Raw genomic sequence first — 19,855 nt, forward strand, 5'->3', positions numbered from 1 at the left:
TTCACGGTAAAACATTTTCTTTACCCAGATATAAAGGTGTTTAATATGGTCGCGACCCTACGAACTTTTTTTTTTTATATAGAAACACGAGCATGGTGAGGTCGGACGCAGTTCGTTTTCGGCGGCTTTTGAGGACGTTCACTACCACGCTGATTTTGGGACAACGACTTGTACTCGCGAAGGTGCTGCGCTGCGTACTTCGAAGGTTCTAACCTATAAAATCGGCCACGTAAGACCTCTAGGACCATAAACAAAACCTGGCGTTTCACATTCCAGCAAAATGCGAGTTGTGGGAAAAAGAAAAGTTCGTTTCTTTCTAAATCGTTAATTCCGGTAACGACGATGCATGCTCAAAGGCGTCGTCTGCGTATCGGATACCGTTGTCGGAACGGTCTACTAGAAATCCTTATTAGGGAGTTTTAGGGGACAGTTTTTGCACGTCCGATACGATATACAATGGACCCTCTGGTACGAACTGCGCATATGAGTCTTCTGTGGTAGCGCGTGCGCAGTGCGTACCGGAGGGCCCGGACGTGCAAAAACTGTTCCCTAAAACTCTCTTAGCTCGGGTCCCTCTACTGTCGGGCCTTTACGGTAAGCTGGTGCAGATTTTCGCAACCTTTTACCGATTAGGTATAACGACGACCTGTGTTCGTAGGCTCAATCCGTTGAGTGCGCTTCTCCCCGAGCACTGGTGCATTGCGGAGAGGCGACAACCACGAAGTGGACACCGCGATTTTCCGTATCTCGCTCAGCCGTGGCGCAGCTGCGTGCTTACGGGAAAAACTTGCTTTCAGAGCGGGATGGTACGCGCATCGGACGTTTGAATAAAATTAACTTCGTGCATGTTGATGTTGCAACTGCTTCCTTGCAGTAAAGTTTAGAAGAGAACTACGGCTTATTAGTGTTCTGCGAATGTTCGAATTTACGAATAGTAGTTTCCGATACGTTGTTCGACATTAGCTTCGAGATGAACTGTGATATCCGTTCTTTTCGAGGTGTTGATCGCGGCGAGTTAGCTCCGTTGAGTGCGCTTCATACCGAGCATCTGTGCACTGCGGGGAAGCAATACCCGCGGAGCTCGCCGGCTCCGCGGGTATTGCTTCCTCGCAGTGCACAGCTGCTCGGTGAGAAGCGCACTCAACGGGGCTGTCCCGCCGCGATTATGCTCGAGTATTATGCAGCGATGTCTTGACAACCCATGGTCATCATTCGTGCTTGTTTTGTTAAAATATTTGCATATAGCGAGCGGGTTTACAAACCTCCTCGATTAGATTAGCTGCAACAATTTTGTTAACGTGGCAAAGTTCATAAAGATAGCTATACTGACGTTAACGGAGCTTCGAAGTGGACAAGTGGAAGGTTGGGAACAACCTTCACGAGTTCAGCTGAATTTTCGTTTAGGCATGGTGCACGGTAGTGAAAGGCTTGGAGAAACTATTCAATTAGAAAATGTTTGGCCAAAACCACTATTCGCTGTGAAGTCAAAATGCACCATTCGCAAATGACTAAAAATAAATGTTAGGCTGCAATGCCCAACATGATTTTTTTTTGCTTGTCATGTTGAATAGGTTTTTGACTATTCAAGGACACATTCAGTAAACAGATTAATTCTTTTATTTATTCCTTATTCCTGGTGGTCCTGCAGTGCCATTGGGCATTATCGCAGGGGGCAAATAAACATGAGAAAAAAACATTTCACCATTTGTGACACCAACAATTTTACAAGACGAGGTGTTCCAGTCCTTAAAGGGATACTTCAACGAAATTTGAAATATTCCCGTCGTGTTCAAAACTAGGTTGAATATGATCCACAATATCCGTAAATGACAATCGCACGTTTGTATTTTGAGCCTGGTGGCTGTATTTTTCGTTATAAACGGCCCACTCTGGCAAGCGCTCGAAGAAGGCCCAGCGGAGACCACGTGACATCCAACGCAATCGTGACGTAGGTCGTCTCAGGACGAGCAAAGCTACGGCGAGGCTGACGTCGAGAGGATGGCCTAGTCGTTCCAGCCACCGAAGCGGCTGCTTTTGTACAAATTTTGAGTGACGGGTTAATCTTCTATAATCTTGTAGGGGGACAATAGCGATTTCTGTGACACACAAAAGGCATTCTCGGGAAGAGGGGAGTTCCTCCTGCCCCTCTTCTCTCGTCGTGGCCGGAGGCGAGACAACCTCCATCACTAGCTGCCAAGGTTGCTAGACGGGCATTACAAGCGAGGCGTTAGCGACATCCACCAGGTGCTCTTTGCTAATCGTTTAATTCGTTTTAAAATTCCTTTTCGTGACTTTTTTAACAAGATATTGGTATGTTCGATTTGATGGTGCTTTTTTTGAACACATATAGACCAAAAAATGAGCGCCGAAATTTCGTTGTAGTGTCCCTTTAATGGTTGTCACGAAAAACAAATTTTTGCCCAATTCAGTCTTGGTCCAAAGTTCCTGTATTTTACGTTTGTGATCTTTTCTTTTTGATATGTAATCTGGACGTAATAAATAGGATGTGCTATTAAATTCCTGTTGTATTATGACTGGCACTGTATAAAAACTCCAGGCGCAAATGTTTTCGTCGTGCCAATAGATACCATCCCAACTCTAGTCATGCTGGTGTCACTCTCAAAACAGTCGTATTGTGTTGAAACGAATCAAGCTGCACGATTCGGAATTTGTTCTAGTAGTACAAGAACGTGGTTTGACCTATGACGTCTATGACCTCTGAAGGGTCATAGACGCCGCAGGGTTACCCCAAAACTGGTCGTACAGAGTCGAGTAATCTGTAGCTTGGACAAATATAAGCTTGTGCAAAAGACAATTTCTGTGGAAGTTCGACTTGAGAAGGTGTATTTAAAGCCCACATGTCAGATTTTGTTTCATATCAGAATGCCTATTTATGTGTAAAATGCCATATGCGCATATTCATGTGAAAAATGTATTGTCTTTTAATCAAGTTAAAGGGCAACTCCACTTCATTTTTGGTATTGAGAAAACTATGCAGCCCTCTTCGGTATCATATAGGAAGACCCCATGTCAAATATTACTATCTAATTCAGTCTATATATTTAATGAACTGGCCAGCAAACTTTCAAATGAGCCAAGTTGCCGAAGTCTGCCAACTCTAGCGTGCGATGTGAGGCGCAATCATCGGCGCGGTCAATGCGACGGAGTTGGAGCGGCCAACATTGGGCCACTACGTCAGAGGCATGTCTACGTCATTCTCACGTTTTGTTTGTTTTTACTTCTCGGAGCGAAATTGAATGATGACGTCGTGAGTTTCTCCTCCCGGCGTTGGCTCAACGGCGTCCAAGTGATCACCGTAACGTGGATGTGCTAGTTTGTGCTGCCCTGCGTGTTTATCAATCTTGTTCTCTATGTCCGGTTTCTCTGCTCCCCCTCTCCTCTTTCGTCTTCTCCCCTTCCCCCCGGGCCATCACCGTCCGCGCCATGCGAAGCGACCTGCCCGCGTCGCGTGTCCTGTTTCTCGCCCCCACAAACGTCAAAAGACCACTTGGTTTGTACGTGACGTGGCCATGACTCGGACAACACGACAGGCTAACTCAAATTTCAGCATACCATAGTATATTTGGAGCATACGAGATTGGAGTCTCCTTGCCCTGCAATAGCTCTTTTTACTGCTCTGAAAGGTGGTGTGAAATCTCCTACCAATTGCACTGGTGTCTGTGACTCGCTGGTAGCATGGTTTGGCCAACCTCATAAATTTTTTATATTAGCTGATGTAAACAAAAACATATCGCCCAACCAGCAGGAAGCCCAAAGTCATAGGCCAGTTCCATTCATTACTAGCAATGTCGGTACTTAAGATTTTCTCAGTTACCACTCACTGTTGAAAGACACTAAAGTATATCCACACTCCAGTTTTCATATTTTCACTTAAAATTGAGTAACATATTTCCTTGCTTTGTACATAATTGGAAACCTAAGCGTGTACTAGCTGAAACTTTTTCATGATGTTAGCCTCACAGTTGGTGCAGAGGCACATATAATTTGGTATTGATATGTGAGACTAATCAGCACAATGACCGACATTTGACTCTTCAAAGCGGACGTCATTAATAAGGCATATGCCGAGGGGCATGTACTAGCTCGCTCACCAGGATTACAACCATTGCAGGTGCCACAAATTGTGTGCATTTTTTTATGAACAAAATGTAAGAGTGCAAGTAAGCTCTTGAATGTTCATAGCAAAAATTGGGTCTCCTAAATAAGTATTTAAGAGACCCAACTTTAGTATTTTTCACCGCATATTTTGTTATTCATTTCTAGCACAGGAAATGTTTAAATTCTGGGTTTTTGACTATGAAGTGCTGCGGTAGCTGCCTCACCAATCTGGCGTACACATAGAGTTCAACGTAAACAAACCTTGGTGGTTTAGATTTGGAAATGGAACAAATTTAAATTTGTGCCTGGAAGCCTTGCAGTAAATGGAACCAACTGAAATCTGTACCTGAAAGTCTTGCAGTAGGTGGAACCAATTTAAATCTGTGCCTGGTATCCTTTTAGCGAGTCAAAACTATTTAAATTGATGACCTGCAAGTTTAGTAGTTTGCAAGGCTTAACCCTACATGGGCCCGCAAGTTAAGTTGTACAGGATTTTTTTTTCTTACTCCCATACACAAGAGTGTTCCTCTGAAACCTTGTGTGCGACAAACTTTCAACAGATCCTCATGTGAAAGTCAGTGGACTGCCAGAGGCCATTGTCAAGGCCAGGGAAGACATTCTTGAGCTACTGGACACAAAGGTGGAGTGTTTGGCCTCCTCCGCTAGCATCTGTGCTGTAATTAACATCTTCCCTTTCTCTCTCTCTCCTACTCTTCTAGAGGAACAGGGTGACCTTGAAGATGGACGTGTCCTTCACAGACCACTCCTACATCATTGGCAAGGGGGGTCGCAACATCCAGCAAGTGATGGACGACACGGGCTGCCACATTCACTTTCCGGACTCTAACCGCAACAACCATTCCGACAAAAGCAATCAGGCGAGTCTAAAATGCCAGCTCTCTTGCCATTTTTCTTGCTTCACTGATTGTCCTTCCCCCTGTTCTATATTTTTATTCCTAGTGTTCCCGTTTTCACAAAGCAACCCAATGGCCAAATGCCAACTTCAATGCCCGGTTTCTTTCACAAGCATTCGTAATTGGTTTTCTTATTGCAGGTGTCTATAGCCGGTCAGCCTGCAGGCGTCGAGAGGGCTCGCGCTAACATCAGGGTGAGCAGCGATGCTTTTCCTCAGCTTCATTGACTTCGATTATGATTGTTTGCTGACTTGACTGAGTATCCATTCAACATGCTGTTTTTGAGTCCCAGAGTTGGCTTCACACTAATTCTTTTGGTAAGTGGTGATGTGTCAAAGGGCCTTAAAGGGACTATGAAGGCAAAGTTTCCTTCGACGACTGAAATGAGTGCCAGACTTGTCTCGGACACTGTTGACTCAGTTCTAGCCCAAACGGATGTTTGGGTGCCGCACCATTTATCTTTATTCGATTACTACCGCGTAAAAAGATGTGGTAATAATTACGCTGGGAACGGTGGCCTAGACCTTCCCAAGATGGCGGTATAAACATTGACTAAAGTTCGCTTGGCATTGCGGCAAGTTGGGCGGAGGGTCTGGAGAGTGTCCCGCTGTGGGGCGGCGACCCAGGTGTCGGGGGCATGGGGCCAGTCTCAAACACCCTTGTAAAGCGCCAATCGAGAGTTTCGCTTCCTGAGAAGCATGTCCCGTTCCGCCAGCCTAAGCTCGCTGAACAGGAGCTCAAACTCGTTCGCGAGCGTGCCATTGTCCATTTCTTTTCAGGTTGTCGAGTCCGACAACAACTAATATGGCCGCCCTTCACAGACCGCCATGTGCTATAGTTAGGGGTTCTGTGTTTTTGGTACATACTGATAAACACTGAAAATTAACCCTGGAGGCAGTTTTTTCTGAATCGACCCCGAATTTAATCTGTTCTTGAAGAAAAAACTCCAGCCTGATGGTAAAAATTTTCTACCATACTTTTTTTCCGTTGATTCGGAACACAGTTGCACTGATCTGTCCTTGGGGTTCCTTTTTATCGAAACCACATTCCTAGCCCCGTTGCCTTCTCTTGTCTTTACTAGCATTATCGAGAAAAAAAATAATAAATGATCACTTTAAATTTTTTCTTCAGTAATTAAACATCCACTTTACGACACTAGTCCAATGAACACTGATTTCTCTCCGGCATCTAAATTGATCAGCAAAAAACAGATTCAGAAGAAAAAGAAAAAAAAACGGATAAATAACCCTTTGAATTTGAAGAAAAATAACTACTGAAAACATTGAATATAGCCAACTGCAAGCACTGTGATGAGCGTCCACTAAATCCTACCGAAAACCAATGGTGCTCCTCCACGTCACTTCAAAATGTTTGTTTTGGTTTAGCAAATTTATTTGTAGGCACAAAAAGAACAGTCGAAGTTCTAGAGAAAATTGAGTGGCATGCTAGGGCCCCACTGTGTTCGAGAAAAACTTCTAAAAAATTTGAAATTGCTTTTATGGCCCAAGTTGTAGTGCTGGATTTTGTGTAAGGCAGAGACCGGCAGCAGCTTTGCAGTGGCGTTCGGTCGGGGGTCTCGTGCGCAATCGGTGAAGACTCTATACTCTGTTCACCTCTGAGCCGAGACTGCAGTGGTGGTTAAGTCCTCGTTGGACCAGTCGTGTGTCTCTCTCTCTCCACGCTCCTGCCCATATCCGTGCACACAGCCGGGTCGGGCGATGACAGGGAGCCAGTTGATTGGTCCGGCGGGCAAGTGGCTCCCTCTGCAGTCTCAGCTTAAAGGTGAACGTAGTATAGTGCTGCATTGGTGTTCGCTGGCAGTCGTGTCCAATCGGCGAGGTCATAGATTCCCGCTGACTGCTGACACAGTACTTGTGCAACTGCTTCTGTCACTGGAGTCCAAAACTGGAAATGGTTAGGTGCCAGCCATATAACACATCCTGTGTGAAAGGACATATGCAAAGGAAAATACCTTTCTTTTAAACAGCTGGTTGGGAAAAGGAAGTAATGAAACCAATTTACAATGAAAAATAAATTTTTGGAGCTATATTTACGGCACTACACGAATTTGTAGTTGACGCTCGCGGGCGCCGCGGAAAAGTGGCTAGTTAGGTGGTAGCTTCATAGTCTTGGCAAGTTTCATAATTAAAAAGATATTGTTTATCACCTACAAACAGTTTGTCTACACGAAGTTTGTAAGTACCTTCCTGTGTACGCGCAAAGTCTAGCCGTTTCTTTCTCGCACGCTGCACATTTCTCGGGAAATCCTCTCCAACAGAAATTTTTTTATTTTTTAGCTTGTAGGATGACCGTAGCACAGCTTCCTTATGTTTAAAGAAAGCAAACTTTACAACAGGGGGGGTCTTTTCTTATCTGGGTTAAACCTGCCAATCCGATGAGTCCTGTCTATTTTATCGGGGTTAATCTGAATGCCAAGTTTATCGTTACATACGTCCAAAACAAGTTACTCCAACTCTGCCCATGTTTCCCTGGTCGCATCTTCTAGCCCAAAAAAAAGTAGGTTAGATTAACGGGAACGACTTCCGCTCGAGGGTGGTTGGGACCGACATAGTCTGCCCAGTCTTTCGTAAGAGGATAATCTTTTTATAACTTCCTTTCCTGCACAAAATTAGATACAGTTGCAACAACACTTCTACCCTCTCCCCTTCTGGGGACTCCTCCTTGCAGGACCTGCTTCCAATGGTGGTATCTTTCGACCTGCCCATGGGAAGCTACCCACAGCCGCCCCTGGACCCCGGCTCCCTGGCCCTGCAGGGCATCCAGAAGAGCCACGGCATCACGGTGACCTTCCGCCGCGTCCACGCCACACTCACCGTAGTCTTCGTCAAGGGCAGCCGGCGCCATGCGGACAGGCTACGGCAGGGCCTGAACGTGCTCGCGGACTACCTCACGGGAGGGTCGAGGGTAAGCATTCACTCAACTCCCCCCAAAGAAATTTTTTAAGTCTGCCTGGCATCACAAACTGAAATTTTTCTGGAAATGAAACTTTTTGGGGGCAATCTTTATTTAAAATACTGCCGGCCTTTAAGCCCACTCTCGGGGTACAGGCAACAATAGCTCTTATGGAAGCGCGGCGTAATATAGTATGAAAACGCAGTACAGAATGAGGATATGTAATATGATACATCAATGCATAGCCACACAGTACACAATTAGTTATTATGGCACTTGTGTAAATATTCAGTCTCTTTCTCTGGACTTGTTTTAGTGATTCTGAAACATTCTTCGGTTTCATGCTCCACGTCCAAAGTAGAAGCACGTTTCGAAATTTCTTGAGTCTAGGTTTGTCTCGTAACTTAACTACATGTGCCATTAAAATATTTTTTCTTCTGGGGGAAAGTTTTTCATAACATCCAACCTATTTGAGTACAAAAAAAAAAATGGGGGCGGAGGGAGTTTGGTGTTTTTCCAAAAGGCTGCCATGGTGTCTTCTGTGCGTCTGAACATCTTTCTTCTCTTTAAAACTGCAAGGGTGGGGAAAATGGGACTCTGGGTGACCCACGGCCTGCCCCACAGTACTAAGAGGGAACAAGGGTGCACATTCTTTGTTCGAAGGGTAAGGGATAAAATGCTTGGGGTAAAAGTTTGAATGATCTCTGAAGATTCCTGGGGTAAACTTTGCATGATCCCTGAAGATTCCTCTACTTGAAGTCTTAACTCTAGGTTGCTTCAGTCGCTTTGAGGCGAAGTACCTCTTGACGGATCCCCAGTTGGCTCATTTGAATCCTGGCCAAGGTGCCCGCAACTGACGGTGGCTTATTGCAGAGAAGAGGCCACATGACGGATTTCAGTTGCATGTCAACCAATTCCAGGAGTTCTGTATCGACTCTCGATCTTTCACCGGCGCATACCAGATGTTTTTGTCGGTTTGGGATGTGAATTCCCAACACCTGTTTATAACCTTGACTTTGGGAACTTTTTCGGACAATCTCTTAACGGAAAGTCTCCCCGCAGGAAATCTTCTCTAGCATTGAAATCATCTTCCTGTCGCACAGTTTCTTCAGAATTTCTTAGTCACAGACTACCTTTTTTAGTGTGGCAAAACCATTTCAAGAATTTATGCCTTGTTCACACATGCGGAAAACTCCCTCACCAACAACAGAGTTTGGTTTGCGAAGAAAGACTGCTGTTCAGATTCGTTGCCACCTGCCAGTGTTCACGCGGCTCTAATCTCTCACAAAAAAGAATCGCTGGCTCTTGCAGTCTTAAAAAAAAAAAAAAAAAATTGTTCTTGCGCTTTTTTTTGCAGTTGACACTTCACTGCTACGCAATATAAAATTGCAAACAGCCTACAGTGCAGAGAGAATGCCCGGCATTCTCTGGGCATTGCAAGAATGCAGTAATAAAACAAAGCAAATAAGAGACGTGTGAATAACCCTCGCGCGCCAACTTGGCTAACCAGATTATTTGTGGGCACAGTCTTATTTGTTCGAATGCCTCTTGTTGAAGAGCGTCTAAGCCTTATTTCTGCTGACTTGACCCAAATGATGCCAGCTCCAGTTGTAAATCCAACTTGAGTGTCTCGGCCAAGAGTCGACGTCGGCAACTGCCATTTCCTCTACGAATACCGATCGGCTACTGCAGCATGGACATGAAAAATTTATCTTTGACAGATTGTTTGCTATCTCCGTCAAATACTCCGGCGGTGGCAAGCGGATTTCGGCTTCCGGCATCGCATTCTGTGCGTAGATTCACCCACAGGCCCACAAACGCACCTGTGGCGTCACCCCGACAAATTATAGAAGTTTCCTGCTTCTTTGGCTTTTTGCAAGCATCCGTCGTTCTTTCCCCCAGCAAGCTCCTCCGAGCCTGGTGACTCTGACCACGGAGATCGCACCCCAGCACCACAGCTTTGTGATGGGACGGAACAGCTGCAACCTCCAGCACATCTCCAGGCTGACTGGCTGCATGATCACCTTCCCGGACCCAAGCTTGACGCTTGGCCCCTCATCAATGCTCGGCCCTTCCTCGATGCTGCCACCGCCCTTCCTGGGCTCTCTGGGGAACGGAGGGATGCTCCAGAACTTTGCTCCTGCTCTGGCCGGGCCCTCCAAGTCAACCGTCCAAATTGTGGGCCACTTCGATGCGGTCTACGCAGCCTGGCTGGAGCTGATGGTAATGATTTTTGTTGGTGGCAACAATGCGCGACTGTTGGCCCAAATGTGGTCTCGAGCTTGACTTAAAAAAATCTGTGCCAAGAACACTGGATAAAAAGCCTTCAACAGGAAGCTTGGCTGGGTTTGGTGTTCCTGCACGTGCAAAACACATCCCACTTCTCGCAGGCGGCATAGAAACAAGCATTGCTTCATGCTTCCACCGTGTCATTCCTATGCACTGATTAGGTTTCTGCCGTTGAAAAATTGTTTTGCTTTAATATGTAACATTGATTTTACGCTGCAGTGTCAGAAATTTATGGTGGTCCGCGTGCTCAACTACAAAAAGGACTTCCTTTCATCCGCCATTTTGCTTGGTCAGCGCATAGTTCGCTGGAGTCGAGAGTAGCTCGTCTGCTTGCTCAGGTTAATGCACTCAGCCATTTTGGACGAACCAGACTCACTCATGGCTAAGTTTGAGGGTCTGCCAACAAATGGCAGCACTAATGTTTTTAAATTGTGCTCCCTCCCATTCTGTGTATGGCTAGAAACGAATTTTAAGGCAACAAATGCAATTTCGAAGACGACAGTTAAGCAGTTGAGGGTCAGGAATTCCCCCAAACTAAAAACGGTTAAGGGCTTAAGTAGAGCATTTCAGCTGTCTGTGTAAGAGGAGTGTTTTTGTAAATCACTTCGTTGCAAATAGTCGCACATGCTAAACTAAAAACGCCGAATAAAGGACAAAGATGTAGACAAGAGAATGTGCACTTTCAGATGAAGGCTTATTGAGTCAAACACTCACTTATAATATCTTCTTTCTGGTTATTCATTTTGAAAAAGAACTGTCGGGTGCATTGATAAGGCGCTTGCTTTCCCCTTGCTTTCTGATGCAGAATGCATCTTCAAGTACTTCGGCAGTTTTATTTCCATACCTTCAAGAATTGTTTTGTGCTAATTATGGGTCACAAGAGCACCTGTCCCGGTGCAATGCCAGATTGGCCGGCAGGGACTGTTTTACTGACCATGAATGTTAGCTTGCTACCATGCATAACCATGCATGTTATCTTATCAGTGGCACGTGGAATATTTTGGCTAAGTGCTGAAAATGGCCCACGTCGATATGGCATGCTATCGACGGCACGAAAATGTAAAGTGTCCCACTGGCAGCTTTTGCTGTAAATAAATTGGAGAAGGAATTGGAAAAAAAACTTGTCAGACTAACTCGGCAGAGGCTCGAAAAGTCTCACGTTGATTCAAATATCTGCCATCTTTGAGAGGCTGATTATATTTTTGTCTAAAACTAAAGGTGTTCGGTCTGCAAGGTCACCGTGGGTGGTCGGGGCTGTGCTACTATGCTGCTAGAGGTGCCGGGAGAAATGTAGGCAGATGGCTAACATTTTCAAATGTAGCAGGCTTGCTGAATGATGCATATGAGGGTCTGGGATTAAATTGAATTTATTTGTCTAACTCTGATGCTGTTTACAAAACAAATTTAGTAAATATAGTGGAAGAGTGAATTCTAGCGACATAGTTATCTCTGGTTTTATTTTTGGTGGCATGGCTTCTAATAGCCTTGTCATAATGAAATAGTTTTGGTGGTAACTATTTTGTTTTATAATTCCTTGTGTTTTTTTCTTTTATCTTGCATAACCAATGTAGTGGATCAGGAGTTGGAAATCGGAAGTGAGAATTTGTTTTAATGGGCATCTCTTTGTAGTACGTTGAAGGGAAATACTGCTAATGATTGACTGAATGAATGTTTCATTATCACCGTTTTTGACAGCTGAGCTGTTAAGGGCTGGTTTTCTCAAGATCGTGCCTGCCAGCAAATAAATGTAAACACAACACTCCGGACAGCTACCGCCGTCGCTTATAGATGGCAACAACCTTTCCAGCCTTTCCACTCTGGCTTGCTGACTTGTGGCCGGCCATTACTTCATTACCAGCTTAGTATAGCTTCGCTGGTCTTTCTTCACCAGAGTGGAAAGTCTGAAAGTTTTTGTATGGGTTCAGGATATCTTTGATGTCGGAGCTATAGCTTATTACCTAGCCTTAGCCTAGTAGCGTATTTCTAATATTTTATACAACTGTTCCTGCCCTTAGTCTTAGGAAAGTGTGAAAGTTCTGGTGTTTTGTTTATTACCCGCAACAGAAGGCATTATCTTCCTTTACCTAATGGTACTGTTCTTATTTTTGCTTTCAGGGTTGGCTTCCGCTAGTACTCATGTTTGACTTGAAAGAGGGACAGGACATTGATATGCGTGAGTGCCAGAAGAGTTGAGGTTCAGACCATTGCGCATTTGCCCTAAAGCTGCTTTCCCTTCATCCCCAATTCCACTCCAGTCACAATTTCTAGACTTATGGACCAGCTGAACGTAAACATTGGGATCAAGCCCAAGCCCAAACGAAACTGCAAGGTAAGGCTTTGTTGAAGCTGCGGTCGGTGGGGCCAGCGTCCACGCTTGGGTTTTTGTTTGCAGTGCATCGTAGTGCGCTGTGCAGAGAGAGACTCTCGACACCTCTTCGAGGTGCGACGCATTCTCTTGGATCTCGCAACGGACGAGCTCGGGATGACTCCTGAGGATCAGGTCTCTTACTCGGCCGCCTCTGCGCTGCTCTTCAGCAAGGGGAGTCTTCAGGAGCAAATCTGGAGGGAGATTAAGGGTAGGTGCAAAGGGGAGAAATCTCTCTTCTCGCCGACAGAAAAACTGCTACATGCGCGACAGTACTGACATTGGCGATAGGGCATGTCATGTGCGTGAACTTGACTGTGATGAAATTTCCCTGGAATGGCAACAATGATTTACATAGTTTGTACTAACTTCTGTAGTCTTTGGAAGGAAAACTGCACACTGTGAGCCCAGAAAATTCACACTTGGGTCAAGGGGTTTTAATTTATTGAACGCCAATATGAAGTTTAGGCTGCTTGGAGCGAAGCTTCAGTCTTAATATACCAATCAAGCTCCCATGCAAAAGTTGGGAGAGAATTGCAAAAAATGGGATGGACGCTTGTTAGGTCCTGGAGCAGGAAAGCAGAAGCTTGGGCACATCGTAGGGTAGGCCCCCGTTTGATCAGACTGAACGGCATTGCAGCAGTCCAGGGGTCTGGCAAAATTCAAAATTTTTAAAGCAGCTGCACCACTCTCGGTAAGCCTGCTTTGCACCAGTAGTCTTGGGTCAATCTTTGCCACTTGCACCAACTTGCCAAAGGAGCAGCTGTCGTAGAGGAGCCCCTTGTTTAGGTTGATGGGTCCAAATTTACTGGAGAGGGGGTTGATATGTCTTTTGCCTATATTTCAGATGATTCCAAGGTACTGCATGCTCGGTATTTTACGGGTGGGTGTCGGTGAACATATACCTCAAATGAATGGAAAGTTACACTGCTGGGAAGCGTTTGAACTCTACTTAGGGATGCCTTACCCTGATGCCTACTAGCACAAGTGCAGATATCGCCAACCATTCAACACTAGGTACTGTCTTATTGGTGTTGGTACGGCACTCAACCTTAGGACAACCTACAAGCAGGTATCCACTTTTTCAGAGTATGGATCCTTAATTATCTGGCATGTGGTGCCCTTGTGGAAGTTGTTCCTTCTCCGCTGACTGCAGAGTCTCATCAGCAGCAGAGTGCCAACCAGCAGCAGCAGCTCTTGCTGAGCATGCTGATGAGTGCGGCTCCAGGCCAGTTCTACCCCCAGCAGAGGCAGCCTCCACAGCCACCCATACAGGCTGCATTGTTGCCCCTGCTGCTCAGCCAGCTGTCAATGGGACACAAGTCTGGACAGGTCAGCCACGTCTTGGGGCAAAAGAACAGCTTTTGTTTTTTAGTATCGTATGCACAACAATAGCAAATCCGAATACTAGTAGTTTTATGAAAATATTAAGGTTTTTGAATGTTTGAGATAATGGGGTTGTGCAAATAGTGCTTTTGCACTTTGAAGAAAATGATTTATTTGGCTTTTTTCAGAGTGAAGCAAATATTTCGCAACTATCGTTTTTGAGGTGGCATATACAGAACTTCAGCAATCCGTACCGAAAGGTTGGCTAACGGACTTTTCAGATGTGCTTTCCTAAGCTCTTGGGAAGATGTTCAGTAACAGATGTAAAGGTGTAGACTTGTTGCTCCAAACTTAACAATTTCGCATACCATGGTTGCGAGATTGAAATTCGAAATAACCCTACCGATTTTCACTTCAAAGACGAGCACAAAAGGAGTAAAATAAATCTAGGAAAGATGACACTGGCAACAGATAACCAATTTACAAGGAGGGTATTTTCCCACTGATACAACTAAAGAATCCTGGAAAAATTGTTAGGGCTAGCTGGGTGCTTGCCCAGTCATTGTCCACTATCTTGCCAATACAAAAGTGAATTCATTTGTCTGCGAAGTGTTTACGTGGGCAGTTGCTGCTACTATGAAGAGCCTGGTCACCTATCTTGTGGCATAAGTTTGAATAGAGGCAGCCTGAGCTATCTTCCGGTGTTCCTCTATTTTTGCCATCAATATGATTAAACTGAAATTAGGAGGGTTATGTTTTGTTCCCCTGCAGCTGGGACAGTTCTGGGCTCCTCCTTCTGGCAACTCATGCCACTTCTCCAACTGGAAAGACGTGGAGCGTGTTCGCAGCCCCGAAGACGGCAGCTTGTGCAGCCGGAGCAGCGGAGTCTCTTGCACCAGCCCCAGTTCCAGGGAGAGCCCCATCGACTATGGTGAGTGGCTCGGACCGGAGGCCTGCTCAAGGCTTCATGCAATTTAACTGTAATCTTTGTCATTGTATGTTTTGACGGGTTATTGTTACAATTAAAGACTTGAGCGTATTGGTGATCTAAATTGACTTAAAATGTGGATGTTTCTTTCGTTTTAAGTCAATTGTTATAACTTCGTGATTTACTGGATTTTGATGTATGTATATTTTGTATGTCTTGAGTTTCTGTGCAGCAGTTTTTTCCCCCCTTTGTTTTGTTGTTTTATTTGCAAACATTGTTTTGTGTAGTGTTTTTTTTTTTTCTGCCCACCTTGGTTTAGATTTTGAAGGTTTGCAGTATGTACTAAATACAATAAAATGACAGCATACAATGGCAGCGGACTTTGGTTGTATCCCTTTGCAGGCTATGGCTCTGTCTCGTGCAACAATGTCGAAGACCTTCGGCGCCGGCTAAGTCCGGATAACCCTCCCTACCGTAGCTGGGAGGCGGGTCAGGTGGCAAGGAATAGCGCCAATTCTTCCCGGGAAGACCTCTGGAGGCAGGGGCACCACCACCCGGTGGCGGCCAAGGCAGCCACCAGCCAGCACACACCTCTAAAGGAGTGCAACACGGCCAACGATGGGTCAGTGTTGATGTTCCTCCAACGCTAGTCGCTCATCTGCATCTTTCGTCGGTTGCCTCGCCTTCTCGGGTCCCTAAGCCTGTTTAATTTAGTTTCGGCGGCTGTCTACCCAGAATACGGAGTTTGCCCTTGCCTTTCTCCTCCAGGCACCAGACTCTTCTCCTAAAACATTGGTTCGAGAGACCTTTGTTTCGCCTGGTCTTTGGCCCTTTTTCGATTGCTATCGTGCATGACTGCTAGTATTTTTGCAACCTTGGGTCAGACCGCGGCCAGTTTGGAATTGTGTCCTTGCGTACGGTACATCTACATGCATTGTGTGTGGTGAAGTGAAAGTTTAGGTCCCGGCCTCGTGTAATACTGTCACTCTGATCGTAGTAGCAGTTTGTCCTGCAGCACACAGTGTCTTTATAAATGGATTTGTACTAGAAACATTGTTTAATACACCTAGATTTAGCAGGTGTATGTATATTTTTAGGCAGTGCTATGAATGCCATTCTCCTAAGCTCATTAAACACTTGTTTTACTTGTCCTCTGGTAAGGCTGTTATACTAAGCAGTTTTTTTTTCCCCACAACTGCCATCCGAATTTCCATAGTATAAAATGTATCATTTAAAGTTCTGTGAACAAAACAATAACTGATCTTAAAGGGACACTGACAGGGTATTTATGCTCGCGGAGTTTTTTAGTTGTACATGACATATGAGAGCCCAACTACCCAGAACACAATTTGCGGCTCGAAATTCAGCTTCTTTCCGCCCGAAAAACGCCGATCAAGAACTGGCCGGTTCGAGTCTCGCTCACTCTTTTCCGTGGTCACGGGCCGTTTTCTAAGGCTTCGACGCAACCACCAAATTTAATCAAAGTCGTTGGTAATTGGGTGGTCCTCCGGCACCATAATAAAACGCCTGGCAAAAAATGAAATTTTTTTTGAGGGGTGTCGGTGTCCCTTTAAGGTAGAAGTTACCCCTTGTAACTCTGACAACGGGGCGGGGAACTAAAGATGTCTTCGATGTGCAGCCTCCCTCCCTGGCCGCCAAACGAGGCCATGCACAATGTGCATGTGCCTTGAGCATGCTTCTTGTCCCACAGGTGGTCCAAAGGTGCTTCGTACCAGAAAAGCGTTGGTCCTGTGGGCTGCGAGAGGAAAGTGACCTTCAGCAGTCCCCTGCCCCACTTGGACTACGAGGGCAGGAAGCTCCTGGCAACCAAAGGTGCCTCAACCATGTTTCATTGGTACTTGTTTGAGTGTGTGGCAATTTAAACTAACAAGACTGAAACAAGGGAATGGGCACAACTTCTTAATTCTCTGCTTTCACACTTGCCTGGTTAAAAATTTTCAAAGAAAATGCGGCTTTTATTTCAACCTATCCAAAACATTTTTTTATTAATGATCTTAAAAAGCTTATACAAGCAGCTCTTAAATTTTTTTTTTTAATTATGTATTCTATATAAGTGGTAAAACAGTAGCATTCATTTGAATAAACAATTCTTTAAACATCTATCCAATTAGTTTTTCAGACCCCATCTTTTATGCTAAATTTTTGTGCCCTGTTGATAAAAGTTCTACTAGTGGAAAGCTGGGGTGATTGGAATCTTCATTACTATATCCTTGTATTGTGAGAATTGTGAAAGAATTCTTCAGTAGCATAGGTAACAGCCACTTTTGCTTAGTTTTGGAAAACTCTGCTGGTTACGGAACCCCGGGAGGAATAACTTGTGCACATGACCCAGCTTATGATGCAATTTGTCCATCATGCGCATTTGTGCAATAATGCAACAGTTGCCAACCAATTTTTGGGATGCTGATAATTCAGACTTGTTCGATATTTCGGAAGGAACAGTGACCTACCCGATAGAAATAGTGCATATTCACGACCAATGTTTCGGACAGCTTGAAGTCCAAAAGTTAATTTTTCTGACAAAACCGTTGCGAGCGACCAGCGGGAAACACCACCGAGAAGCTGCCATTTTAGATTCTGTGTTGGCTGCACATGGATTGGCTTGGTTTGGCAGCACCACTTGAGTACTGCAAAGTTCTACCGCTAGGTGATGCTTTGCTACAGCTTTTTGTTTTCTCCAGCAGCGTCATCATCATTGTTACCATTTTGCTTTGTTCATTCCCCATTCTGCAGTCGTGGACTTGCATTTCTCATCTTGTTATGGTGAATTATATTTTTGGACTACGCTGGCTTGGACATCATGGCCCCATTTGTTCTTCCACTGCCACGAAGTGTCGCTAAGGAGCCCGGAAAGTACTCGATTGCAACGCTAGAAAAGAAGGCAACGATTCTCGAGCTAATAGAAAGTGGCCGAACGCAAGCGGAGGCGTAACCTGAAGCAAGGCACTATTGACAGCTTTTTAAGCCCCGCTTTCTTAATCAGCCGATTTTTTAAACTGCTTTATTATTCAGACATTTTTTTTCAGTCCCTGCAAGGTCCAAAAAATCTGTTGGCGACTAGTGGATTTTGAGTTTAAAGCAGAGTGTGATTTTGACCGAATATTTTCTAATCTAATGTTGAATAGTTTATTAAGCCCTTCACTACTGCACAATGCTTAAACGAAAACCCAGCTGAACTCGTAAAGGTTGTTCCCAAGCTTCTACTTGTCCATTTGTAGGCTAAGTTATTTTTAATCATCTATATTTAGACTGGCCTCGAAAAATTTAATGTCTATGTTGGGACCCGCCACTTGGCGGGTTCTTGTTGTGACATACATACAGTAGCAAGAATCCATTGGCCGCTTTGTTGATAGCACGAGGTTGAGGTGTATTGTACACAATTTATGTTTCATTCGTTAATTTGAATGAGTGTTTAGGTTTGCCTTTGACCTAATTCTTTGGATGTACTTTTCATCAAAATTAACATCAAGCAGCGCGACAACAGCGGCGTCGTGGCCTACGGAACAGGACCCAGTGGCCCAGCTAACCCAGTTTCGTGTCATTGTACTGACCACGACAAAATTGGTTGTCGTTGTGGCTTTGGCCGGCTTATCAAGTGGGTAGATTCTGAACAACATGGTTCCCAAAGCAACTTCCATTTTTTAGTTTGTTGGAAACAAAGCAAATAGAAACCAGTTGCAAAGATTACAGAGCAGACGTTCAACTTGGCATTCCGATTGACAGTTTTTCTTCGTAGTTTACTCGGGCACTTTTAGGCACCCACGCGAAACATAGCGTATGTACCATATGATTTGAGGGTAATCCTTAGCATGTTTATTTGAGCTTGACGTCCCAGAAGGTAGCAAATAGAATTGACGAGGGCATCCGCCATCACCGCACAACACTCTAATGATGACGGGGAGGACGATGAGATAAGACATCTTCTAACTGGAAGCAAGTCATGCCTCCATCACACCGACACAGGTTTTCAAAAACGGATCACCCAGCTATGCAACTCTGGGTATCCAGGTGTCTTCCTAGGAGACGTGTGTGAAACCATATGCATGAAGTTCGCCAAGTGCTGAGCGACAAAAGCAGACAACACAAGAGAACATTGCGGCAACCCCTGCTTCCACGGTGTCACCCACAGACCCAAAAGACTGCCGCGCGACAGGATGGCCAAGTCGTGTGCTTGGCACACCAAACAAAGCAAACTCTATGTGCCGCAGAGTAAATCGAGCCGACCTGTAACACCGCGCACAGGACTCAATACGCGACGTGCATAACTGGTGATGTGTACCAGATTCCAATGTCACGTGGGGTATTCTACATCAGGCAAATGGGCCACTGCATTAACGACAGTCTGAGAGCATGCAGCGTCGCTGAAAGGCACAGCGGCTGGGTATCTTCCAGGCCATTGCCGCAAGTGCAGGTACACTCTCCGGCAATATGAAAGACCCACTGGGAGCGCGTGGCCGAGGCGGTGGCTGGCGGGGGCGCTGCGAGCCCTCCGGGCAATTCCATTCTGCTTCGAGGGGAGGACGCTCACTCGGGCTCAGATAAAGCGAAACGTGCTTATCAGTTTGTGCCGAGTGCCGAATGAGCGTCCTCCCCTCGAAGCAGAATGGAACTGCCCGGAGCGCTCGCAGCGCCCCCACCAGCCACCGCCTCGGCCACGCGCTCCCAGTGGGTCTTTCATATCGCCGGAGACTGTACACTTAACAATGCTTCCATTCTTACAAGACACACAAATGCCTCTACTTAAGATTCTAGAGGCCTCGGACATTAAGAAAAGTGTGACTGGATGTATAAGCATACCCTCCATCACAAAAAAAAAAATATGGGTTGTGTTTATGTTTATACAGCTTAGAACTTGATCTGCCTCGACGGGCGACGAGTCTCCCAGCTGTAGATGAACAATTTAGCCAGTGCAGTACAACTGCTAGCTTGGGGTCTTTAACGTGCATCACGCAGTAGTGATGCACGACCGCACGCCGGTAC

At 45.4% G+C, this 19,855-nt stretch overlaps 1 protein-coding gene across 2 annotated transcripts in view; it reads left to right on the plus strand.

The window, feature by feature from the left end:
- The window catches only part of LOC8040541 (protein bicaudal C homolog 1-A), a 35,116-nt gene that overhangs the window by 7,018 nt on the left and 8,243 nt on the right, over positions 1–19,855 (plus strand). For both annotated transcript variants that reach the window (XM_042292466.1, XM_042292467.1), the window contains exons 4-15: positions 4,680–4,759; positions 4,839–4,997; positions 5,174–5,227; positions 7,722–7,958; positions 9,849–10,169; positions 12,351–12,408; positions 12,491–12,564; positions 12,628–12,811; positions 13,757–13,932; positions 14,698–14,857; positions 15,257–15,476; positions 16,566–16,687. In XM_042292466.1, coding sequence (XP_042148400.1) covers positions 4,680–4,759; positions 4,839–4,997; positions 5,174–5,227; positions 7,722–7,958; positions 9,849–10,169; positions 12,351–12,408; positions 12,491–12,564; positions 12,628–12,811; positions 13,757–13,932; positions 14,698–14,857; positions 15,257–15,476; positions 16,566–16,687 — 1,845 coding nt within the window. The remainder of the gene's footprint in view (positions 1–4,679; positions 4,760–4,838; positions 4,998–5,173; positions 5,228–7,721; positions 7,959–9,848; positions 10,170–12,350; positions 12,409–12,490; positions 12,565–12,627; positions 12,812–13,756; positions 13,933–14,697; positions 14,858–15,256; positions 15,477–16,565; positions 16,688–19,855) is intronic.

The sequence above is a fragment of the Ixodes scapularis genome, unplaced genomic scaffold (genome assembly GCF_016920785.2).
Source record: "Ixodes scapularis isolate PalLabHiFi unplaced genomic scaffold, ASM1692078v2 PGA_scaffold3__209_contigs__length_174095766, whole genome shotgun sequence".
NCBI classification, from domain to species: domain Eukaryota; kingdom Metazoa; phylum Arthropoda; class Arachnida; order Ixodida; family Ixodidae; genus Ixodes; species Ixodes scapularis.